The 26352-nt window shown below is 41.8% G+C and overlaps 2 protein-coding genes across 4 annotated transcripts in view; both read left to right on the top strand.

The window, feature by feature from the left end:
* The window catches only part of pde10a (phosphodiesterase 10A), a 38405-nt gene extending 19251 nt beyond the window's left edge, over window positions 1-19154 (top strand). Inside the window, exons 3-22 of one of the 3 annotated variants that reach the window (XM_053436578.1) lie at window positions 4149-4177; window positions 5179-5302; window positions 6253-6302; window positions 6408-6548; window positions 7465-7620; window positions 8155-8205; window positions 8594-8652; window positions 8916-8967; window positions 9586-9728; window positions 10179-10271; window positions 10439-10625; window positions 11518-11660; window positions 11887-11970; window positions 12060-12210; window positions 12336-12491; window positions 13571-13743; window positions 13870-13981; window positions 14168-14248; window positions 14908-14996; window positions 16353-19154. In XM_053436578.1, the coding sequence (XP_053292553.1) occupies window positions 4149-4177; window positions 5179-5302; window positions 6253-6302; window positions 6408-6548; window positions 7465-7620; window positions 8155-8205; window positions 8594-8652; window positions 8916-8967; window positions 9586-9728; window positions 10179-10271; window positions 10439-10625; window positions 11518-11660; window positions 11887-11970; window positions 12060-12210; window positions 12336-12491; window positions 13571-13743; window positions 13870-13981; window positions 14168-14248; window positions 14908-14996; window positions 16353-16452 (2174 nt within the window). In that variant the 3' untranslated portion in view covers window positions 16453-19154. Of the gene's footprint in view, window positions 1-4148; window positions 4178-5178; window positions 5303-6252; window positions 6303-6407; window positions 6549-7464; window positions 7621-8154; window positions 8206-8593; window positions 8653-8915; window positions 8968-9585; window positions 9729-10178; window positions 10272-10438; window positions 10626-11517; window positions 11661-11886; window positions 11971-12059; window positions 12211-12335; window positions 12493-13570; window positions 13744-13869; window positions 13982-14167; window positions 14249-14907; window positions 14997-16352 lie in introns of all 3 variants that reach the window. The other 2 variants (XM_053436580.1, XM_053436579.1) reach the window with 2 other exon arrangements.
* A 2601-nt stretch (window positions 19155-21755) lies between these two features.
* Window positions 21756-25318, top strand: LOC128453722 (uncharacterized protein C6orf118-like). Its single transcript, XM_053436778.1, is given in 9 exon segments — window positions 21756-22373; window positions 22956-23078; window positions 23498-23557; window positions 24010-24134; window positions 24229-24290; window positions 24601-24770; window positions 24909-24962; window positions 25090-25151; window positions 25270-25318. Coding segments are annotated over 9 exon segments (1320 nt in total). The 5' UTR covers window positions 21756-21758.
* Window positions 25319-26352: the final 1034 nt, after the last annotated feature.

Raw genomic sequence — 26352 nt, 5'->3', positions numbered from 1 at the left:
ACGTCACAGAGCTGCACACCTGAACAACCCTGGGCTGTTAGGGTTCAGGAGACGGTTGGATGGAGTTGCCAGAAGACGTCTGTTCAGCCTCTGAGTTGCTCGACAGTCATGTTTAGTGTCGGTACATTTTTCTAAGAACATGTCGGCCCCTCTCCTGCCGTGTTTACTGAAAGCACTGCAGCTCCCTGAAAATATGGGATGTGGCATCAGAGCAGGATACTGGTCTCTGTCCCCGTGCTGGTGGCTGACCACACACTGTAATATACAGCGACAAAACACACACACACACCCGTACGCATTCCTTCCCTCTCAGCCCCAGGGGGAAGTGTATCAGTAGAGATAATCCCCCGACACTTACCTGATGAAACAAAGATGTTATTATTGCAAAATGGGGCAGGCAGTTTTAATTAGTTATGTTAAAGGTTCTGGTCACACAACCGAGAGAATTTGATACACACTTTTTGCAGCAAGAGCTCGACCCCAACAGACAGTACAATTTATTCAAGCTTTTAGATTTAAAGGCCCCCTGCCTTCGCATGGCAAATGTCTGAATTTGTAGATTTACCTTACCTGCAAACACAAGTTTCCTGTTACTTTTTGGCTCCTTAGACATTTTCAGTGTAAGGACACAATGTTGAGTGCTCACCCTGTGGCTCCACTGGGACCACTGCGCTCGAGATGCCTGCGGAGGTGGTTTGCCAGGCTGTAATTGGACTTGCAACGGTACAAACAGTGTCTGGTGACCATTTCCTCCAGGAGGAACATTAAGTATTGGTGAGACCCACACGTCCTGGCAGAGGGAATACCTCTGGGAGCAGAGAGGCTCTTCTGTAGAGCTGAGAGATCCAGTTGAAATAATAATAATGTGATTAATGGCTAATGCAAAATTACGTGTACAAAAATCCCACTGACGCTCAAAGCAATCATAATAATAAAAATCTATATTTAATTAGACCCTTCCAATGAAGAAATTAGAAATTGAAGGCAAACAATAGATAACAATTACAAGCAATATGCAGATCACAGCATGAGACAACATTAAGGCAAAATGTAATAAATATATTATAAATAAATAAATACAACGCAGATCTCGGTGTTACGACCAAGCAGTCATCACTCACTCAATCAGGGTTAGCAGCATAAGTTGTGACTCTGTTCTTAAATGCACTGGTATCAGATCGGCCCTTAATTGGTATTGATCGATACACAAAGTATCAGAATGTGTATCAGGAAGGAAAAAATTGTGTCCAAAGTCTAACTTTTAACACTACTGTCCCATCATGTCATATATTTTTTTAATTTCTGTACCTGTTGACCTGAGTGTATGGTTTTTGGATCTGTGAGTCAGGACATTGCTCCCTCCTCTCTGGTGTGAGAGGACAGTGAGGGGTCTCTGTGCTGAGGGTTCAGGTCATGGAGGTAAGGAAGCTTGCAGTTACCCATGTATCTGTGCACACATATGCTATCAAGCACCACAGACACTGAGGCGCTGCACATACAGTGAAGTGAGTGTTTCATTTCCTGGTATGTTTCTACATATTGTTTTTCTTTCATCTTATAGTTATATTAGGTTTATTTGAACAGGGCTCTATCTCCAGCATCCTGCTCAGAGCTCACATATCACTTACAGCACTGCACCGTGTACACATCATATATCACATTACATCACAATGTCAAACTGTTACACTAAAGAAAAGCAAATAAAAGTTAAACGGGGTTTCCTGTTGCACACAGTTCAAGGATAGAATTAAGGTTATGATTGGGATAGGTCTTTCTTCATTACTCCCACCAAGGAGGCTGTTTTCATAGCTGTTCGTTTGCTGGTTTGTTAGTCAGCAAGATTTCACCATAACTACTGGAAATATGACTAAGAAACGTGGTGGAAGGACGGTCTACAGGTCAGGGGAGAACCATTCGAATTTTGGTGCAGATCCAGATCACTTTCTTTAACAATGTGAGACAGGACCTTTTTGAAACAAGATCTTGCGTGTTTAAGCAACTGATATGTATGAGTGTGTGCAAATCAGTGAAGCCTGGTTGAATTTAAAGGGGATTGTTGGGCCTTGGCAGAGATATGTGCTGCACTGAGTGTCATTCTAGTTTTGGAGCAAATCTGGATAATGATTTGTTTCCAGGATTGATTTTCTTCACACATTTTGTAACTTTTTTGTTGATGTCTCAGAGAATAATTTATGGATTTAAAAGTCCACTTCCGGTTGACTTTCAGGCTTAAAACGTGGTGGTGTGAACTTTCCATTTAAGGAGACTGATGGGTGCAGATATATGCGCTCCATTGGATGACATTGTAGTTTTAGTTATATTTTATTCTAGAAACAATCGGTAAGGTAATCAATATATACATCAATGTGTTCATGTTATAGAATTCAAACTATGCAGATCTCTCTCTTACAGGTAAAATTGTAGGACGTGGTCTTCAAACAGGTCATTTTCTGATATCATTTGCAAGTCATTATTAAATATAAAAAAAAGATTCCCTTTTTTTTTATGGGTTTGAAGTCTTTTTCAAGGGCAGCTCGCTGTCCTTTTATTGACGTCATTCCCGGCCGGGGGGTCACTCTAAAATAGCTCTCATGGCTAAGTTAGGAAACTCATGGCGTTCTGGAGGAATGTTTGAAACAACAAACTGTGGCGCTGGCTGTGATTTCTTCTTCTTCACATGTTCAAAGGGGTTTGTTTCAAAAGAGGAGCAGCTTGACTCAGCACTTCAGTCAGTGTTTCTAAAATTTGCCCGGCCGCTCCGCATGGTTTGATCACATCAGACGTTATCACAGTGATCTGAGCGGTTACTGTTCTCGTGTGCTGTTGACCCACGTGTAACAAAGAGCCGCTCGGGCCGCTGTGTGAATGTTTTCTGTTTTCATCGCGCTCCCAGACCATAAGTCCAGAAACTGTTATGATTGGCCGAGGCTTTGATTATCATCACATTCTTCAGTGACTGCATCCAAAGACAATAGTTATATGTCTGCTGTCTCTCCAGCAGCCTGAAATCACACCAAGAATTTGTACTTCAAGCCACAACATTTTGCACTTGTCATGTTGAATTAATACTTCTGTTAATTTTCATTTAAAAGAAACAAAGTTTCTCCTTGAGTCTAAGTAGATGATATAATTATCCTAAATTAATGCAGAATGTTTATTAATGCTTTAAATACTTTGATTAATTGCACATGTACCTGACTACTGTTGTGAGGGCAACATCTTTTCTTTCTTACTTGCTGCTTGTAGAGGTTAGTCTTCTTAATCCACCCAACAGCCAGGCCAAGTTTCTGTGTCGCTCACACATGATGGTTTTCAGATGTTAAACGTAGATGACTGCATTCGCTTTATTTATTTATTATAAATGAGATATTGTGCTTAGAAGGCAGAACATGTTGTCAGACAGTAGCATCAACTCACCTTCTTGTTTAATTTAGAAGCTGAAATCAAGTCCTGATCAATAACTATTCATTAAAGAACTTTAACCAAATAAAAGCGGCTATCGCTAAAACATAGTGTAACAGCAGGTAAAAGAGGCCTCTACCGCGTAAACTCACTCAGTAACTGCAGATACTTGGCATGGTCATAACACACCGAGTAAAGTTTAGGACCAATATAAAAGGATGTATTTTATTGCGACGCTATCATATTTAATTTTCAGATAGATGATAAAGGCACTGGAAAAAGTCTACAATGTAATGTGCTGTTTTAGTTCTTAGGAAGTTTTGTTATATGTTAAAATATTATGTACTAGCTTATGTGTTTAAGTAGGTCTTAAGTTAATGTTCCTTTGACCCTACGTCTGTCACTTTTTAGAATGACTTTAGTTTTGGTGGAATGCATAGTTTGTTACCTCTCCATGTGTTGCAGTTACACATTAGTTACAGATAGTATCACACTGTTTGGTTGTGGGTTTTTGTTTTGTTAATGTGGTTAGTATACACTGATAAATAAAATTAAATAAATACAAGCAAAACTGTTTAACTGATCAACCCTGTTCAGAATTTATCTCATTATACTTGGCTTGGCTGTGGGAAAGAAAAAACTGTCCCTGCCTGTGGATAAGGTGGCATTTAACTCCAACCTTCCTTAATATCTGTTGTACTTGAGTCTGAGTCTTAAACTGAACATTGTGATTTTTGTCTCTACAGATGACACGTCAGCGAAAGATGTCAGCAGGGTAGGTCTTTACTTAATTTTATATTTGAATATTTTTGTGACACGGAGCTTCACAGTTTCACTCATTCTAGATGTTTTATTACTATCCATCTTTAATCCCCAATCACCAATGACTAATGAGCTCATATTCAGGAATTGATACTGTCCTTCAATAACCAGCAAAAATGTCCTCATTAGACGCAGATTTGTCCTTATGGTCTTCTTTAGAAAAACTATTATTTATTATAACTTGTGTGTCTCATTTAGTTGGAAGGTAATTAGAAAGAGTTGATTCCTTGTGCCCGACCTACAGTACGTCTGTTCACACCCTTGTCAGACACCTCTTCACCCTGAGATGCCAGGTGTCAGCATCCGCAGCAGAACCCTGGAGCTGGGTAGAAGGGACTTCACACAGATAGATACTGGAAGGGAGAAAAAAAACAAAAAAACAGGGCCGCTCGACCCCTCAGTGCGTCATCCATACGTCTGTGCAAACAGGATGTGGGAGGATGGAAGGCGTCCCATAGGAGCAGGCTTACTAGTGCGCCACTCTCCCTGCCGTCCTGTCCTCACCCTCTCCGCGGGCGCAGAAATAGACGGTTCTCTGGCCCCGTACAAGGCAGGAGGTCCGCCTCTTACGTCACCACACTTTAAAGCTGCGGCTGAGCATCAGAGCTTGCCAGGGCTCTAATCAGAGCTGTGGGGCTCCAGCGGCCCCCTCGTGGGACTGGGGGGGGGGGGGGGGGGGGGGGTCCCTGGGCTAACAGAGAAAGCGAGAGTGTAAGGGTGGGCAGCAGGGTAATGTCGTGATGAATGGCAGAATGATAAACCCCTTTCATTAGAAAAAAAACCCGCTAAGATCTGGCTACATGAGTGAGTAGCTCTGTGCTGCAGTAACATTAGACCGGATGCAGGTCGTGGCCACGATTTTCTTTGTCACAGTACATTTCGCTGGAGTTCGAAATCCAATCCCAGTGTTTGTGGGAGACTATGCAGTTGCAATGTTCTGTGTCTTTTGTCCAGCAGTACCAGGACACAAATATGCAGGGTGTGGTGTACGAACTCAACAGCTACATGGAGCAGCGCCTGGACACTGGAGGAGACAACAATCTCCTGCTCTATGAGTTGTGCAGCATCATCAAAACAGGTAGAAGCAGAAATCATTATCCCACTGACCACTGATGTGTAGCGAAATTTTGAAGCCAGATGTTTATTTATGGTTTAGCCATTGATTTGCGTTCCTATGGAGCCCCTGAAGAGTCAAAGCAAGAGCTACTTTTGCCTCACCCCACAAAATTTGCAATACTTTTCTTCCTTCAATGCCTTCTGAGACATTTCTGAGCCCGAGAGAAAACTAACCGACCCTGATCCAAACCCGACAAACATTCAGTATGTTGTGTCCATTTTTGTTATCGTCCGACACACCCATGTTTATTGCTTGTTTTCTTAGGATTACAGACATTAGCCCAGCAAACGTGACAGAGCCGAAATTTAAAATCATAAAAAAAAATGTGTCTGAACCTGGCTAGGCCTTTAAGGGGCTGACGTGGTCGGGTATCCACACTCTGATATGCGGTGCTCCAGTGTCTAAACATTTTTATTGTTAGAAATGCAGTTAGTTGTTGGTCTCTATAAACACCAGGAACAATGATGACAACATATTTTTACTCCCAATAAAATGTTGTACCTTACAAATCAAACCACAGAAGGATGATTCCATCAAAACCACATGACTCATGAACTCACTGATCATGTGTGTATTCACTGATGATCCCACTTTCTCTCTGTTGTCACTGTGTATGTTAACATGACCTATTTATCAGTGTGAAATGGGACTGGAGCGCAGTGTTGGGAATAAGATGAACTGGATGACAGTGAAAGCCTTCGTTCAGAGTGCCCTTGTCGTTATGTGGGACATTGTTAATAGATTGTCATTTCATTGTAACTGGACCATTGTCCCTTTATCACAAGTTTTCCCTCTCAGGCTTAAACCTGCAGTTTGCTGTTAGACATATTAGTTTATGATAATATATTGTGGACATTGTTACTGGAATGTTTAACTGTATTTAAAACACTTTGTGTCTCATATTTCTACAGCAACTAAAGCTGATGGATTTGCACTTTACTTCTTGGGAGAATGCAACAATGTAAGTGCACAGGACGTTTGATGAAGACATTTCTTACTGTAAAGCACCTTCAGTCGCGTGCATGTTTTTTGACATTTGTTTCCCCCTCAATGTTCTTCTCCACAGAGTTTATGTGTGTTGACTCCGACGGGGGCCAAGGACGGCCCTCCAAGCCTCATCCCCTCCGGCCCCATTGCATTTGGGACAACCATCGCCGCTCATGTTGCCAAGACTCGCAAAACACTGCTGGTAGAGGACATCATCGGGGTGAGGAGGTTTTCTTACATCCAAGCACAAATTCACCCGTAACAGGAATCTAATATTTTACTGCAGAGCTTTGATGGTTGATTTCAAAGCTCTCTATGACCTCTACATTAAATCCTTGTTGTTCTTCAGCACCTGGTTCGATGCACTCAGCTCAAAAAGTTACACAATAAAAAAAAATGATCAGTTGGAATTTATAAAGGACTTGCATTATGCAATGATATGTACTTTTGCACGCAATACTTATTGTAGTAACAAAATACAAATACAAAAGTGCACACATTCTTTACTCATGCAGTTGTACAGATACTTGTGTTAAAAATGACTCAAGCAAAAGTACTGATTCATGTTACTCTTCATGTTACTATTCGTGTTACTGTCCCATCCATTTAGATTAAATGATGTTTTGATGTTGGGGAGGTGGTGCTTGTTGATCCAAATATATCAAAAATAAAACAAAAGTAATGAGCCTGTTTTGAAAATACAAGGATTATCAAGTACAGATATTTGTGTTGTAATGTAGAGAGTAAAAAAAGGAGAAAAATACATACTAAAGTAAAGCACAGATACCTTAAAATCTACTCAAGGAGAGTAACAAAGTATTCCCACAGGCTGTGTAAAGACTGTCCTCACACTCTGTGAACTCCAGTAAATAAATTCTTTAATGTGTAATTAAGGTAAACATTTTCAAAGCACGTAGCACAGTTACTTACATTTGTTGTGCTAAATCTGATGTACAGTGGTAAAGACAGCTTCAAAGACAGTAACAGATTGGTTTGCCTTGCAAAGGGTTAAATGTCATTTCCACATTGTCGTCTACATCCGTTAAAATCCACATTTAGATCCAGCGCAGCAGCGACACTGACCTCCTTTCCCTCCGTTCAGGTGATAACCGTCTTGTTTTGCGTCTGTGTCACAGGACGAGCGCTTCCCCGACGGCACAGGGCAGGACTCAGGGATCCATGTTCACTCTGTCCTGTGCCTCCCCATCCTCACTGCCATCGGGGACCTCATTGCCATTCTGGAGCTGCATCGGCACTGGGGCAAGGAGCCCTTCAACCTCAGCCACCAGGAGGTCAGTCTGACCCTGACAAAACACACCAAGAGTGGGAGGCTGGAGCAAGGCTCACAGAACGACAGTTAGCCTGGTATTCACTTTAATCTGGGTCTGTTTAAGATCTGATCTCTGTTAGCAGTGATGGTAGTGATGTTTTAGTCTCCAAGGACTTTCTCTGAGGCACTAATGAAAATAGCTTAACATTTTAAATTTAAAACATCCCAGCAAATCATTGGACAGTATGTGTACATTAATCCATCCCCTTTTAACATTTTACATATTTCTGTACATCTCAAGCAGGTGTCACTGTCATTTTATATTTATTTTTTCATAAATATATCTATTGGTGCAACTTTAATTCAGCATTTTTTGAATTTCAAACCCATGAATCAAACATGCAGTGTTACAGTTGCGAGGTGTATCCCCCTGTGGCTGTGAATCTGTTGAGTACTAAGAAAGATTAATGAACCCTATGGAGGATTTGTGTTAACTGTGTTATATTGTTTAATTTCCTGCAGTCCTTTAATATTAAAGCTTCACTTTCTTTCCCAGGTTGCAACAGCGAACTTAGCGTGGGCGTCAGTTGCCATTCATCAAGTACAGGTGAGCACACTTCCACAGAGGACCGGTGTGAGTTAAGGACAAGGTGAAACCTGCCCGTCCCACTTATTATGTTCCTGTGCCACTTTGTTTGTTCTGGTTCTGCACCAGTGTTTCCAAACGGTAAATCCACTGTGTGCAGGAACTGGGTTGTCACTCGGCCCCGTCCAATCAGCTAAGCCTTAGATTCAACAACAGCTCCCGGAGGACGTCATTACAGCCCAGCGCTGTTTTCATACCAACAGATAGCACAACACCTCAGAGGAGCGGCGGTGTCCCAGTGCAGCGCCGGGTGCCGCTCGCTGCATAACACTCCTGTTGTTACTGACAGTAGGAGATGTTCGATACCTCTGTGTGCCGGGTCCTGATCCATTTCTTGTTTTGTTTCTAGGTGTGCAGAGGCCTCGCCAAACAGACTGAGCTCAACGACTTCCTACTAGATGTGTCAAAGTAAGAGCTGCTGATGGGACAGTTTACCTCAATACTAAATCAATACTGATGTTTAAAAAAAATAAAAAGAATCTTATTTATTAAGACTAACAAATAAATACGTATGTTGAAATGTAGTCTGTTCTCCTGTCAGGCCCAATGTTCAATCAATAAAAGTTTGTTTTATGGCTCAGAGATTAGAAACTCCATGTCTTGAATGTGAACGTCATCAGAGCTTCCCATTTGTCAAACATCTCAATGCACCATTTCTTCTTTTCGCACAGAACATACTTTGATAACATTGTGGCAATAGATTCTCTACTTGAACATATTATGGTGAGTGTGAATCCTGCAAGTATGTGTCCATTCACGTTGTCTTCAAGGCTACACATCCGGCGAGTGTGCGTTAGGTTTTGTGTGCTAGAGACAAGTACTGAAACCTGCTGTAACGCACAGATACACACTTGCCATCTCAAGCTTGATACAAGCTTGTTGGCATTAATAATACATGATATTTACAATAATATTTTAGAATTATCGTTTCTAGTCAGTATATTAAATACATACTAAATACTGTACATGTAGACTTTGCTCCGGCAAGTTTTTCATCCACTTTGTCTAAACAGATGTGATGTGGATACGTGTGAAATGTGATTTTCCCTGTGTCTTGTCACCAGAACCCACCTCTCTGTTTGTACGTACTCTGTTGCCTTGTGACTGTGTTGTCATCTGAGGTGATTCAAGTCATCTGGTTTCAACAAACTAGAATGACCTGTAGTTTAACTGTGTGTGCGTCTCCACATTCTCAACTGTCTCATCCAAACGAATTAAAAGTTAAAACCGTAGCGATGTTTCTGATTTAGTTAAGCTGTAGCTGCGAGATGTTTTTTTTTTTTAGTTCTTTCAAATCCTCAGTGCTGCTATGTAATCTGTGTCCCTGGTGTTGTTTTGCAGATATATGCAAAAAACCTGGTGAACGCGGACAGGTGCGCACTCTTCCAGGTAGATCACAACAACAAAGAACTGTACTCGGACCTGTTCGATATCGGGGAAGAGAAAGAAGGAAAGCCTGTCTTCAGGAAAACCAAAGAAATTAGGTTGGTAAAAAGTTTGACTTGCTTGTGTTTCTGAAAAAACATTTCACCGGAAGGCTTCTTCAAACTGACTTATGGGAGGTTTCAGGTATTAAACCTTTGTGGGTCTGTTACCTATGTTGAGTGTCGCCTATGTACAAATGTACAACTCCTGAAGATACCGTGACCTGAACGACAGAGAATCTTCACATACATAAGCCTCATACTTTCCAGTTTACGCAGATAATATAGAAAATGCAGGTTTATGTTAAAGCCTGAGGAAGTCATTTTCAAAAGTATTTACTCCAAATTACAGTGGCCCTCACACCCCCCCAACCCCCACCTCTGTTTTTCATATTACTGATCTGTTGATTTGTTTTTAAAGTAGATTTTCACTCATCCACCAAGCAGTTACTGGGAAGTCTTAATCCACGAATTAAACTCCTTTCCTCTTCTGTTTCTCTGTCTCTCCAGGTTTTCTATAGACAAGGGAATAGCAGGTCAGGTGGCTCGGACAGGGGAAGTCTTAAACATCCCAGATGCCTATGCAGATCCTCGGTTCAACCGGTAACCCCCAACTGCGAAAAATACCTATTTACAAATTCTTTCCCATTGCATATGATTATCAACAATCCTGTCATCTTTCTCAACGTTTTCCTGAATGATCCTTGTACCGTAAAATCCCTCACTTTACACCACGTCAAATCAACGTCTCACATTTTCTTCCCCAACAGAGAGGTGGACCTGAAAACCGGCTACACCACGCGGAACATCCTGTGCATGCCCATCGTGAGCAGGGGGAGCGTGATAGGCGTGGTGCAGATGGTGAACAAGCTAAGCGGAAGTGCCTTCACTAATACAGATGAGAACAACTTTAAGATGTTTGCTGTCTTTTGTGCTCTGGCCTTGCACTGTGCAAATGTGAGTACACGAAATTCATCTTGAGATATTTAAACCGCTCACTGAAACATCAGAAACGTGATTTCTCTATGTGTGTGTGCACAGGCCTCCTCTTAATGCGATGCAGTGTAGGTAGGTTATGTGATGGTTAGACACTTCACAGCGATGAATACTTGATTCTGGCTTATTTTTAGAAAGCTGCACCTTTGACGTAGAAGCCTCATCTTAAATTCACTCTCACTGCTGCGAGGCTCGTTTCCGCTGCTATAAGGCTGCGGGTTTCCCTGTTTCTCGGAGTGGTATCATCATTTTTTTTAGAGGTAGTGTGACAACAGCAGTTATTTGAAACTCACGTTGTCCCCAAACACCTGAACAAAAGCTTCTCATGTGACGCATGACAGTGAAGACCGTCTCTTAACGTGCACGTTTCCCTCTGAGCCTTGTGGCCTGTCTGTCAGAAGCCGCTCCCCCTCGGTGGGGCCTGGCTCACCGTCATCTCGTGCGACAAACTTACGCAGGAGCAGTGTCCCAAAGTTGCTTTTTAAAATTGATGAGGCAATTTAATGTTTTAAGACGAGCAGTCTGCATCCGTCCGCCGACAGGAGTTATGTTTGGCCGCAATTTATGTCGCGCGTCTCACGGAAACGGACCTGAGCCGGTTCCTGATTTATGGTGATTTATGGTTGGAAGGTGTATGGCTCTGGCGCCAGCACCTGACCATCTTTATTCCTGCGTGTCTGAGGAGGGGACAGGGATACAAACCAGATGTGGAGACGCGCAGATAAAATATGATACAGGACTGTTGTGGATAACTTAACTCTGTTTGACCCTTTGGGAAATTCCAACAGTGAATATTTTTTCATAAATTCTTTATTTTGAATTATAACTAGTTCATGTTCTGTGATTTTCACAGATGTACCATAGGATCCGGCACTCTGAATGCATCTACAGAGTGACAATGGAGAAACTGTCCTATCACAGCATCTGCACATCGGAAGAATGGAAGACCCTCACCCAGCTCAACCTCCCTGCACCTATTTATAAAGAGATCGAAATGTGAGTGCACTTTCAGATTCAGAGCAGCTTTGTTAATTTAAGAAAGCCGGGACCCTGAGAGTAGCTGACCTGCACGACTGTGACAGAGTCCAGATCTGGATTTGTCTGGATCTGTCAGCCTGTCACTTCAGGCTGACAGATCCTCAGATGTCCCCTTATCCGTCTCCTCTCCGTCTCCCAGGTGTGCTGCTAATTTAAGACTCTCCTCCTTTTCTCCGTCCTCCAGGTTCCACTTTGACATCAATCCCTTTGAGGAGATCTGGCCCGCAGTCTTTATCTACATGGTTCATAGCTCCTGTGGAAAGACCAGGTAACGCCCCCCACGGCCCTGATGACTCGTCAGCGTCAGTTCTTTGTCAAAGCAACAGTTAAACCTTATTTTCCGTTTGCTGCTCATAGCTTTGAGCTGGAGAAGCTGTGCCGGTTCACCATGTCCGTACGGAAGAACTACCGACGTGTGCCATACCACAACTGGAAGCACGCGGTGACGGTGGCCCACTGCATGTATGCCATCCTGCAGAAGACCTCTGGGATGTTCACAGAGTTAGAGGTTTGCTCCTTGTTGGGTCTGGGTTTTAGCACAGCTTGACTAAATAAAAATGAAATGGGGAACAAGATTTTCCTCTGGGGTCATGTAATCATTTTTTATTATGATGTTCCGACTGTGATTTACAGAAGAAAGGTCTGTTGATAGCCTGCCTGTGCCATGACCTGGACCACCGGGGTTACAGCAATGCGTACCTGCAGAAGTTTGACCATCCACTGGCTGCTCTGTACTCCACCTCCACCATGGAGCAGCACCACTTCTCTCAGACCGTCTCCATCCTGCAGGTAGAGCTCCCCTATGTTAAACATTTACATCTGTTTATTGTCTTTAAATGCTAGAAACAAGTATGAAGTTTTGCGTTTGACCTAACATGTTTTTTATTACTTTATAATCTTGCTTTAAGACTTGCAGACGTTTGGCAATATATATGGAAATACCACATAAAAAGAATCAAAGGGATTACAAAATAATTGAACATAGCAGGGAGAGGATGTGAAAAATGATTCCACATGCGGACAAACTTCACATCACAAATTGAAGCCTGCCAATGAAGACAGATGATGATTTTAAAAAGACAGTTGACATGATGTAATGATTATTAAAAGTCCATGGAGCAGCTGTTAGAGACTCAAACTCCTGAGATAAAAGTCATCCTGGAATAAATTTAAATTTTAGGTTTTAATTTGTACCATTTATAAAGATGGATGACATGATTGGTCCCCAAATGTGATGCCAAACCATCTTGATCGCCACCTGGTTTCTGCCTGCATTTTGGGTCATAAAGCCTGTCTTTTCTATGTTAATGTGTTGGACATGGGCCAAACCAAAAAGTCAAAATAATCATTATGTAATTTTTCTCAAAGACCGCTTCTTATTTTCCATCAAGTTTGCTAAAACGGGGTTAAACATCAGAATTTACAGCTCAGACTGACTCGTGATTGGCCGACCATGTGTCTCAATGGGACGTCGCTACCAGACGACTGTGCAGGCTCTGGCTCCAGATGCTAAAGATGACACAGTTTGAATCCAGGATGTTTTAACTCTTTTATTTGGACAGTGAAAGGAGGTGGATGTGTTGTCCAGTTTTAAATACAGTTTACAACACACACAGACACACACAGAGGTGTATCCTGTGAAAGCAGAATTGCTTATATTAACACATATATTCTAGAAAAAATGAATGCTTACATACACACACACACACACACACACACTCCCCTGTGATGTCCAGGAGCAGCTGGGATGGCGTGAACCTACGGCGGCCTGGGATGAATCTGAGATTACAACCTGCTGTAGTCTCACTGAGCTGAACGCCTCATAAGTGGAGCTTTTGCTTTTTTATTGATCTCTTTGTTTCTCATAGCTGGAAGGGCACAATATTTTCTCCAACCTGAATTCCATTGAGTACGAGCAGGTGCTAGAGATCATCCGAAAGGCCATCATCGCAACGGACCTCGCCCTCTACTTCCCCAACCACCAGCAGCTCTCGGAACTGCTGACCAAGGGTGTGGTGGACTTAAACAACTACTCGCACAGGTGAGGCCTCGACTCGCACCGGTAAACAGGATCGGACCAGATCCATCATCCCTTGCAGATCTGTTGCACATAAACGGCACATTGAGTTTCTCCACATGGCCATAACGATGCTTTGCTCCCCTCCAGGGACCGTGTGATTGGTCTGATGATGACAGCATGTGACCTGTGTTCTGTTACCAAGCAATGGCCAATCACACGACTCACAGCCAACGACATCTATGCGGAGTTCTGGGCCGAGGTATAGTGGGATACTGTTTGGGTTTTAGTGTCATGATCATGCCTCCAGTGTAACAGTCAGACCTCTATAAATACTTTCTACTGTAGATATCCTTCCATTTGTAAGACACAAACTAGTGTTGTCTAATGGAGATATGCAGCAGTAAAGAAAAATATGCATTTCTCTTGTTATTTATTTCGTCCACAGGGAGACGAGATGAAGAAGATTGGGATGCAGCCGATCCCAATGATGGACAGAGACAAGAAGCACGAGGTTCCCCAAGGCCAAGTGAGAGCAGCTCTTTAGCTCATGTGACTCAGACCCTTCATTCACACCCTCAAGTGCTTCGAGAGTTTAACATTTCACACTGATTGAGTGGAAGAGCCAGAGAAAGGAGGTAGTGATACTTGAAGAAAACAAGGAGTTGTGAGAACCAGAATATCCAGGATGTGGAAGTGGAAAGGTTGGAATCAAAAATAGTTCAATAACCAGGATCACAAGATCAAAATAAAAAAAGTACAAGGAGCACCATACAGTGTAAAAAGCCCAATGCTAGGGACATATATTTTGCATGTTGAATTATAAAAGGTTAACTCGAACTATATATAAAACAATAACAATACCCACATTAAGAGACTTAATGTGAAGTATCTACACATCCTTAGGGTTTTTCACCTCTGTAACTGTCTTTTCATGATGATGTGGACGTGAATCAAATAATAAGCTTTTATCAAAACTGTCATTTTCTGATTAGGTTTTAGATAATGTTTGTGCGGTGTTGTGTGTATATTTAGCAAGTGTAACATTATTCAACATGACCCCATTGTTCCTAAATGTAGTAACATTTATCTGGCTGTCTCTAAAACTGTTCATGCAGTAAAATATCATAACTGTTCATAAACTTGCCTCTATTGTCTAATTATGTTTTTTTATTCCATTTTTTAAAGGTGGGGTTCTACAATGCTGTTGCAATTCCATGTTACACAACACTAGCGGAGCTTTTCCCTCCATCTATCCCTCTACTAAAAGCCTGCAAGTAAGTGTTCAGAGTGATGGACAAAGTCTCTCTTTACTCCGTGCATTGACTTAAAGACTCTGATGTGACAGAGAATGGATCAAGAATATATTTGTTAAATGACTACTGGTTTAGGTTCATCTAAACGTCCCTTTACTCAGTATTGTCTGACATGGTTAATAATGTGTGTGCAGGCCTGACCAGCAGCAGTTGGCCAGAAAAATAAGATTAGAGCTGATAAGGAGTGCGTGTGTGTGCATGTGTGTCTGTGTTCCACATTCCATTGAAAATGCAAACAAAACACACATCCTACTGTATTGGATTAAACAAACTTGTGCTATAGCTCTCTGAAATCTCATTGAATTAGTTTCTTTATAGAACACAGTGTACTAGCAGGAAACTGTGGCTCCTCCTATATAACATGGTGCATCAGAGTATGTGATGTGAAACTGTGTCTGTGCATCGTTCGATAAGAGCTCAAGAATGTATTGTGTGTAATTTACGGTGGAGAAGCGGGATCGCGTTGCATGCTCGCCCGCCCTTCTGGGGTTAACCCGCTGGTTTTTAAAATGCTGTGACCTTGATCTGCGGGGAATGCAAACAAAGTGAGCATGGTAATATTTAAGCCCCGGCAGTACGTCAGCACTGGGCTCTGGGTGGGCAGCAGGCCTAGACCCCGCGGAGCCCGGCTGCTTGTTGTGGGATTTGCCACAGACGTGTAAACTGCATCAGGCTGGCTAATTGAAAGGAATGGCAGCAAAGGGCAGCACTTTTTGCGCTCGTATGTCAGGCTTGATTATAGCAGAGGGGGGGGGGGCGGGGGGGGGGGGGGGGGGGGGGTACCTCCGTAACAAGCAGAGCTGATGGGTCTGCTGCTGCTGCAGATGACTAATGAAGTGCACAGTCGCTCCCTGGCTGTGGTCACATGTGCTTGTGGAGATTTTTCTCTGGGATAAATCTTCAGTGTCAATGTAATGCATTCAGTCACTTAATACAGATTTGCTTGGTTCATTGCCCTTTTGGTTTGTTGATCGCTGACTATTCTCAGAACTTTAATTCTTATATTTCCGACTTTATTGCAAGAATTACATAATTTAGACATCTTTCATTTCACTTTTAACTTCTGAAGTTATTCAATGTGTTAAATTAACAGTATCATTTAAAGTTTGTGTGTTTGTTTTAAAGTTAGAAATATATTTTTGTCCCTATAAATGATCAGGTGTACAATGGCAGATGATTTCCTATCCACCAGTTTTTTACGTAATCCTGCTGGACAGGGGTGAAAATATGATGTAATGAAGCGTTAGTAGCACTGTCCTGATTGCAAACCCATATGAGCAGAGTCTGTGTGTGACCTGAGTTGTTGTGTGTCTGCAGGGAGAACCATAGCCAGTGGGAGAAGATTGCAAAGGGGGAGGCAGAGGATGTGGTGCCTAGCCGACCATGTGATCCAGGCCCCGTCAAGGTGGACAACTGACGACCAAAGGGGTCTCTGGCCAACCAAAGGAACACAACCTGAGTCCTGCCACAGACCTGGACCTCCTGCAGGAGGAAGAACCCACATGTTGTGTCAGCGGGAGACGGATCAGCTAAAGGCGACTTGACTTTAAAAGAAGAAAAAAAAAAACACACAGTTACCTCAATGGGTGACGAAGGTGTCAACACTGGCGGTTTCACCGATCCCAGAGACTGACAGACAGCTGATGGGGCTGAGGGGCTTCAACCCATCACCCTACGTCCACTCAGCTTGGGAATTCATTTGGTAGAATGGACCTGTGCTGATTTGGTTGTTATGTGTATTTTATTATTTTAACTGATTCTTTTATGGTCTTGTATTTGCAGAGGCCTTACTCTGAACCTTTCACAGGCTAGGATGTGTGAAACGTTGTTGTCGGTTCAGGCTTTGTTATTTTAGTTGTTTTTTAAATGGTACTGTTTGCCTTCTGTGGTTTATCGTACGTGCACTACTTCAGCAAGGTGTTCCCAGAGACAGAAAGGAATGTGTAGAGCAGATGTATAATGCCACCTTATTGAGAAGGTGGGCGTCAGAATGTTATTTTTATTTATCACTTTTTGAGCAAAAATCCTTTGCAGTACTTGAATAAAGTGATACAGCCTCCTGACGAGAGGAGTTAGATAATGTGGACATTTGTGAACGCAGTCACAAGAGAGTCACAATGTTTCTCCCCGCAGTGGGACCCCACAGCACTGCCCCCCAGCTCCCCGTGACATTTAGGAACCTGCTGCAGAAGTACATGGACTCCCCTCTGATCAACAGGATCTGACCCCGGGCCAGCAGTCATAATGTTTGCAGGAGGGAGGTCACGAGAAGAAAAGATGCACAAATAGCACCACTGCTCGTGTCATGTATAGTCAGACAACACTGCGTACTACTGAGTCTCAACTGTCATAACAATGTTCTTACACCACTATCACATCGTGAATTATTTACTTTTATTCATCAAAAAGGTCTTTCATGAATTAAACTCTAATCTTAAAATTGAAATGATTAAAAACTTTATTTACACAGCACTTTTCAAAACACAGTTGCAAGGTGTTAGAAGTAAAAAAAAATTAAGAAATTAGGGTAAACAATTAAAACCAGTATGAAGATCCAAGAGCATAAGAGCATTAATACAAGAATAGATTAAAAGTGACTGAGGGATGGCGAGCAAGGCCTTAAGATTCAAGGATAAAATCCTAAAATCACTCTAAAATTCTAAAAGCCAATGAAGAGAAGCTAAAATCAAAATGTGCTTTCTTCTTGTAGATTAAGTGAGACAAATAAACGTACCGCACAACTGTTCCCGTAGATAATTAGGATAAGTTTGTTTGCAACAGCAGGTGAATAACTGTTGTATATGTCATATCCAGAAATCATGCTTATCTAAAACCTGGTGAAGGTGAGACGGGTTTTAAAGAGTGCAGTGTGGAATAAGTAGCCTACACAGTCTCGAGTTTTCTCTTTCTCTCACACAAGCGGGTGTCCTTGACGGTTCAAAGCTGTAGTGACGACACTGAACTTTCATTTTGTCATTTTGCTGTTGATTCAGGGCCGACGCCTCAGCTTCAGATCCGTCTCACCTGTTAAGCTAATGTCTTCTTCTGGGACTGCAACATAAACATAGTTGGTTGACGTTGGATGTGACGCTCCACTCATATCCACAACTGGGTGAAAGTAAAACCTTCCCTTGACGCTCAAGTCTCCCAACGCCGTGCACAGGGGTTACACTTTTTCTAGACTCTTTCAAATGAGTTCCCAAGATCTTCCAAAGGACAAATGTTTTTTTTCTTTGTCTGAAACTGTCATTCCAGTGGACATTTGTCCCCCTCCAAGAATGAAAGTACTGCTCAAATCATTTGTTTTTCCGACTGGTACTGTGGTTCCCCCATCCCCTCTGCCCTACCCCCCCCCATTAATGGTGTGAATGTACAGTTTGATGAATGTTTTGTCGGTTGCAGATCCTCGGTGGTGGCACCGTGGAGGTCGTAGTGCGCCGTCCGGTTTCCAACACGTGCTCCGTCTTACTTACTGAATTGCTTCCAGTGAGCTTCAACCAAGAGCAACAATTAGCATGCACCTAAACTGAAGTTTATATATAGTTTTGCATAAGCGGTTAATAGGTGTATATTGTGTACAGCCTAGGAAATAGTTTGTACAGACTGAGTTGTTCACTCTGATGGTGCTAAACGGAATGGCAGTTGTGTGCTTTCTGACTGTGTGTGTGTGTGTGTGTGCGCGCGAGTGAGAGAGAGAGAGAGAGAGAGAATGCTTTCGACTGTCTCTTTCCCCCATTCCAACCCCACCTGAGAACATGGTTAAGTCCATTACACTGCACTGTCCCTCCTACTTGTCAGCACCAGGTGTATCCCATCATCTGCACTATGTTTAGCTCATGATCTTTATCGTTATTATTATTATTATTATTATTGACGAATATTAATTATTATTGCTCTTATAACTATCGTTATTTTCTTAATTAGAGTTAAATTTAAATTAACTTATATTTTTTATACAAAGAAAAATAATGTTGGCCTTTTTGTTTTGTACAAAGTGAAACATCAAGAGAAGCAAAACAGTCTAGACATGTTACTGTTACCCAGAATAATTGAGGAATGTCTCAACTGTAAATGTAAGAGCAGTAGCCCAAATGACTTTTATTAAATACCTGAAAAATACACCCGCGTGTCAGATCATTCTTCACTTATTGTTTGAATTATACTTGTGTTTACTTTATTTAACTAATATGTCAATTCATATTATTGTGTTGGTAGGGCTGCAGAAACAATGTAGATGGTATAATTCCTTAGTTACAAGTGTGAAAAACAAATAGACTTTGTCAAATTATAGAAAGTTTTAAGAAATTTGTTACGTGCCAGTTTGTGTTTGCATACAGTCCTAAATGTCACCCTTCTTCTCAATCTCAAAGGTTAGAATTTTCTTCTTGTGTCTTTCACTATGTTATATCATCATATAAACAAATTTGTAGCACATGACACAAATATTCCTGTCTGAACTCGCTTGTCATCTCTCAGACGAACAATGAAACCTACTCATTTCCGCAAGATGGCTGCCGACCACCACAACAGACCCACTACAGTGTGAGATTCAGGCGACTCATGTAGAAAGCGTCCTTTGGGGTTTTTCCCATTAAAATTAATTTAAAATTAATTAATTTGGAGGGATGACTCATGACACCATGTTTCTTTATTTCTTTTCTCAGGGTTCCCTAGTTTGAGTGTTTTATTACAGTTAGGCAATTTTTTAGGGCTTACACATACAGGCACATTTTTATTTCAGTAACACATGTGATCATTATCTGCTTACGACATATTGATAACTGGTCAAATTAATACAGAGACATAAAGATAATATTTGCTATATAATATACAGTATAGAGCAAGAAATGTTGACGCCATCATCAAAACAAGCTCCGTTGGCCAGTTAATGCTTCAGCTCTCCAAGCATCCTAATCCTCATTTCATCAAACGTTAGTGGACATCACAATTAACTTCAGCTCCATCATGTAGCCCTATTCGTTTCAATGAAGCATAACATGTTACACTGTCTCTTCCCTCCAGCTCAGCTTTACCATCTGGGTGCTTTCCTATTCTGGCCATTCCAGCCCCGAGGCTGAGTTTCACTCCTCTCATCCTCTTCTTTTCGGATTTCCAGCGCCGGCTCCACTCATGACTGTGTTTTTACTTGCACACAAGAAGCCGATCATTGTGAATAACCCGATTAAGATAATAGTTTGATGAAAGCATTTACAGGGTTTCCTCTACTACCAATGTTTACATGATTTATTGGGTAATTACTGTGTGAAAGGATTTGTCACAGGGAGATGTTGGGGAAAATAAGACATCTTGAGGCGGTTTGTTGGTCAATAGTTAAAGAATAGCTGTCATTTGCAGTGTTGGAAACCATTCTTCAACCGTGTCACCTTGTATTGCCTTGTCAGATGATCAGATGAACGGCATTGACATCAGCAGCAATGATAAGTCGGTTGACTTGTAGACTGGTTATTCAGTCCCAGGGAGAGAGGGAGAGAGAAAGAGAGAGAGAGTGTGTGTGTGTGGGGGGGGGGGGGGGGGGTGAATAAGATTAAGCCTGGTGAATGATTCATTGTGTGATCAGCTTAACTTTTCTATGAGACACCAGTCCTTAAATGCATCATGCTCAACTGTTTATCACATGGTGACACTATACTCTACTTATTTTATTTAGGCCGGGAAGGTCACATGTAGATGCAATATCTCTTCTATCAGGGAGTTCTGGTCAAGATGGAAAAACGGAATTAAAAAAGTTTTAAAATAAAACACAAGCAGGGACAAATAACACAAATTGAAACATAAAGGAATCCGTGGCTGACACGAATAGTATAGAAAATAATGGCAAATGTTAAAAGCTATGACATTTTTTAATGTGAGCTAGTTTAAAAGATGTTTAATCGTGACAACGAGGGTAATGGTTCTGTGTATCGGATGTTCAATAAGCAACACCAATTAACACGTGACTTGCTGTGAGTTAAGTAATTGCTCTCTAGTTATTGTTCTTCTTCTTTTCTTTAATTAATCCTCGGTCGTCTGTGCCCTGCTTTTCAAACGTGTCGTGGTTTTCACGTCACTGTCTTGTCTCTGCAGGTTCAGGTGAGATCACACGGAACTCAAAGCTCTTGGGTCCGATTATTAACGAGGCTCTAAACGCAACGCTTACGCGTGTTTGTCACCTTGGTAACCCAGGGGAGGACAGACTGGGATGAAGGAAGATTTTCTGTCGTGATCTAAGATACAGTTTGAAAACAGGTGCGATTATTATTTAGCTTTTCCATACGTCCACTTTGTTTTCACGCTTCAGCTGCGCCTTAACGAATGTACTTAAATCACGCAGAAAGAAATACGACGCACATTTTGGCTCTGTGCTGTCTGACGAATGCGGAAGTGGTTTGTTTGAGAACTGTCTGGATTTGCAATAGTTTCCTACAGTTTGTTATCACGTGTTTCTGTTGTTAAAACATCAGATTATTATTTCAAAGTCACTCACCTGTTGTACCCATTGTATGTTAGTTAATAGTTTTAATCAAAAGTTAATTAATTGATGATTAATATATTTTGATGTCCTAGTTTTTTGTTATATTTTATGGGTCAGTGCGGTTTATTTAAATTATCTATAGCTTAAGACAATGGAAACATCTCAGTCCTGCTATTATGTTTATGTATTTATAGTATATAATGTCTAGTATACATGAGGTGATCACTTCTGTGTCTTTTTAACAAACTCTCATGTCCAGCTGCTGCAGGCCGAAGCCTGGGAGCTTCAGTGCTGACGTCCACTGAGTGCTGCAGGCTGCTGAGGCTGCTCAGAGGGCCGACACCCTGACCTTGTGCTCGGGTCAGCTGGGGCCCCGCAGCCTGAACCGGCCTCATATGGACACAAAGCAGCCTTTCTGGAGGATGTCACAGAGCCAAGGAGAAACCCCAAAGCCTCTGACAGTCCAGCGGAGACAAATAAAGACACTGACCGATGTGAGGGACAAAGAACTGAGAGAGTCTCCCTCAGAGTTTACTGCCAGCACTGCTTTGGTCGAGTCTGAGGCGTTGGATTCGAGACAAGATCAGGCCACTGGTCGCTCATCACATGCAGGCGGAAGAGAAGATGTTAGTGTACCCAAGATGGTTCATTCTTCCTCAAACTCTGTGCCATCCAAGCTGAGAGCTTGTTCCCAGAAAAAAACTGACTCCTTACCCGATCCTGAAAAAAGCCATTCTAACCACGGAGAACTGAATAAAAAAGTCCATCTTAAGACAAAACAATGGTTTGGGAGGGAATTTATAGCAAAGCAGGACCTCTGGGCTGGAAGAGGTGTTGTAGAAATGCACGAGAGGAAGCTACAAAAGGTGAGATGCACACAAACTATCACCTCACAATGTGGCTGAGGGGAAGAGCGGTCGTCCTCATGCCTGAAGGTCGGTAGTTCGGCTGAACCCTGATTTGGCCCTCATAGAACAACAAAAGTGCTGCTAATAGATGCACTGTATGAATGTGTTTGTGAATGGGTGAATGTAAATCTGTACTGTAAACAGGGCCGGGTCTAGACAGGCATGTATGAGGGGGCAGCCACAAATCTTGAGGGGGCATTGTGCCTAACCCTAACCCTAACCCTATTTAGTTTGAGGGGGCACAACATTTATTTGAGGGGGCCAGGCCCCCTCTTGCCCCTGCCTAGACCCGGCCCTGACTGTAAAGCGCTTTGAGTGGTCATCAAGACTAGAGAAACGCTATAACAAAACCATTTACTTTCTTTTCTAACTATCATTCTTTCTGCTTTGTCCATTTTTTTAATGAGATGGTAATTCTGTAATGTCCTCTCAATCCTCTTGCAGAAGGTGAATAAAGACATGCACAGATTCACACGCACATTTAAACTTGCTAACGATGTGTGGTGTGTGTGTGTATGTGTGTGTTCCTGTCATATCCAGGAGCTGAAGAAGCTGTCAGTGCAGAGCTGGCCCAGCAGAGACCGCCTTGCGGTGTTCAGTGACGTCTTTGATGATGTATGTGAAAGCTCGCCAGTATTTGGACGCCTCCTGAGGGAAATTAAGGTTTTTCCATTTCCTCTGTACCCACTAGCACATTTTTAGCATGTGCCATAAGACGTCACAGCGCTAAGAGAGAGTGAGTCCCTGGTGTAGCGTGTCGAAGTGGAACAACCATTGGACCCCAGTCAGGATGTGTCAGGTAGCAGGTTGTCCGAGGGCAACAGGTCCATTATCGTCATTCATAATAAATATGTCGATAGTGGACAGGTTGACATACAATGCAGTCAAGGCAGGATACAACTATGTTGAACTTTTATTATGCTTTATTATAAACATTCCAATCAAAAAAAATACCAAGGACATATAATTTAATAGTACCTAAAATATAACAGTAACTTTGGTGGCATATCTAGACATATCAATATCTCTAACCCACACATGTAATAATATAAATAAATATTGTTTATATTTGTATCTTCCAGACAGATTATGATTTGTATGTCAACCACATGATGGATTCCCAGTCTGCACCATGTGACAAGGTAAAGTACACGGCCCTCATATTCAGTTTATGTACATTTAAATTAAAATGTATTAATTATTAAAGTATTAATTTAATACACAATTCAAATAAATTAATAATTATTATGATATTGCAACATTTAAAGGGGTTAAAGATAAAACTTACAACCAGGCCTGTCATTCATTTACATGACAGTTTTAGGCCAGATGTCCATTAGAAACTGAACTCAGGAGCCATCTGTATTATATTTCCATCTATATTTCAATGTGAAGATCGTCATGAAGCCGGGACATAACTGACAGCCAAATAAGGTTTTGGGGGTTACATAACCGGAGTGATGCAACTTTCAGATGATAAAACTCTAAACATCAGTGACAGGAACCTGACGTAGTTTTGCAGTAGTCACTAGCAAGCATCGCTCTTCGTGGCAAACAGTGATTCTTCTTACTTTGTTGTGTTCCTATGTTACAGTTGCTGAATATTTCACTTGAAGATCTTGGCAGATGCAAAGAAATGGAAGTAGAGCTGGATGAAGCTGAAAAAGAGGTTTGCAGGCTGGAGCAGGAGGCTCGGAGAGCTCTACAGGAGAATAGACGGTACTGCAAGGATCTCTCTAGACATACACTCACACTAACAAACGTATAGTTCATTCTATTAGTTTAAGCATATTTGTTCTTTTTTCTTTCCCAGAGTCCGATATGAATCACACAATGTTCCAGCTCTCACAGGCCCAGAGGACAGTGCCATAAAGAGTAAGTCTCAAGACTACATCGGTACGTCTAATCCTTGGTAAACCACATCCAAGCATTTGCTGTACTGTTTATTACCCTGCAGGGCAGCAGCACATTTGTTCAGCCTGTGGATAGACTGGTCAAATAATCACTTTGTCATGTCATCAGACATAAAGAGAGTGTTGTAGTGTCCGTGAGTCAGCTGCGACTATATGATGTCTGCAGGGGTGTGTATGCACATGGATACAAACACACGTGTCCACATACATTAGTCGCTACAGTGCATTCATGTTTGTGCTCCTCTGTGTTTGGACAAATGCGTCACTGTCAGGCTTGCGGGACAGTGGGACCTCTCTCAGCCACAGGGACAGTGTCCAAGTCAAGAGGCTCCAGGTGTTGAACATGTGGAGGGAGATCGAACAGCTGGGGGAGGAGATTAAGGAAAAGCTGGTGTCCACTGTTACAACCACCGCCGCTGAAAAGCACATCAAACACCTAAAGGTGCTGGGCGATAGACCTCTTATCCTCCTTTTTTTCCTCCCTCTTAGAATATGTTGTCCTTTGCCCTCGTTCAGAAATGAAGTGCTAAGAATTATATAACCAAAGATAATATTTACCTCTTTTTCTGTTTTCCTCCAGTCAGACAGAGTGAGACTGATAGCGATAAACGACCGTCTGAAGGCCACCAGCGAGGCAAGGGAGTTTGACCTTTTTCCTGCCACATCATCACATTTGTCAAACCGTCACATATTGTAAATGCATTTCCTGCCACATAACAGTGGGTGATTATTTCTTCTTACCCTGTATTTTCCTCCTTAAGAATCTGGAAAACAAAATCAACATGGTGCTAACTAGAGAGAAGTCAAGCAAGACCATAAGACGGTACATGTAACATTGCAGTTATGTCACAGCTGACTGCAGAACTTTGCTGTTGATTACAGAGATCAAGTGACTCTTTCTTATTTTCTTCTTCTCTCCTCTGTTCTGTATTCGCCAACAGGACCCTGTGGAATGAACTACACAGTGATCTACAGACAGAGAGTGAATAGCTTCATCAACAAGTTAACCAGAGAATCATCCCTGGATATTAATGTTTCAAAGTCACACAGTTTGAATTGGCTCAAGTGTAATGCATAATAAGAGGATTTAAAACAAGTTGATCACTTTTCAATTGTTACTAATGAAACATCTTAACAGTATTTTGATGATGTATAGGCTGATGTGAAGTTACTATTTGCTCCTCTATGTACGGTTGAATAGTTTGACCTCTAATGATGCAGTATATTTTATAACAGGATCATGCGTTTGTTGGTAAATCTTTCATTTATGTTAAATAGTCATGTAGCCTACATAGCTGTCATATTTAAGTAGTGGAGTAATAAAATGTAAGTATTGAATAAAGTATAATAAAATGAAAATATACTGTGTGGAGCCATGATGCAACAGGAAATCAGGATTACTGCTCTTTTTTAAGATGAAAAAGGCAGTGGAAGAAAAACTCCCTCATCAAAAATCAAAGCTGGTATCAGAAAAACGAACCTCTCTCTTTTTTTCGGGCAACTATAACGAACAACAATTCAATTTCCAAAGCATTGGATGCACATTACAGTTCAGACACTAGAGGGCAGCAGGAACATATTTGAAAAGACTTGTACACTGTGAAGTCTGCATTGGAGCAAGCGAGTCAGAAAGATCCACCCAATAATATCTCGGCAAATGAACATGAACATATTTAGTTGTGTATCTGTATTCTCAGAGCTGATGTGTGACTTTTATCAAAACACACTTAAGATCATTTGAAGTGTGTGAAATCTTGATGAAAGGTCACAGGCTGAAATGCCAGCATTCGAAACGCAGAGTATTAGAGTGAATAGGAGGGTTTTTACTTTTTTTCCAGGATAAAGTTCCTTGTGACTTTTGAGTCGTACAATTCCAATTATAGCTTTGTGGATAAAACTGCATCCATCTAATGTGATGAAGAATCACAGGGAATGATTTGATTAGAAGAACAAGAGAAGAAGAGTTCATGGATTGATAATGGGGTGACCTTTGCCCCTGACGTGAGCGAGTGCCTTGCTGTCTG

The sequence above is a fragment of the Pleuronectes platessa genome, chromosome 12 (assembly GCF_947347685.1).
Source record: "Pleuronectes platessa chromosome 12, fPlePla1.1, whole genome shotgun sequence".
NCBI lineage: Eukaryota > Metazoa > Chordata > Actinopteri > Pleuronectiformes > Pleuronectidae > Pleuronectes > Pleuronectes platessa.
The sequence above is the reverse complement of the archived record's forward strand: the minus strand, read 5'-3'. Positions and strand labels throughout refer to the sequence as shown.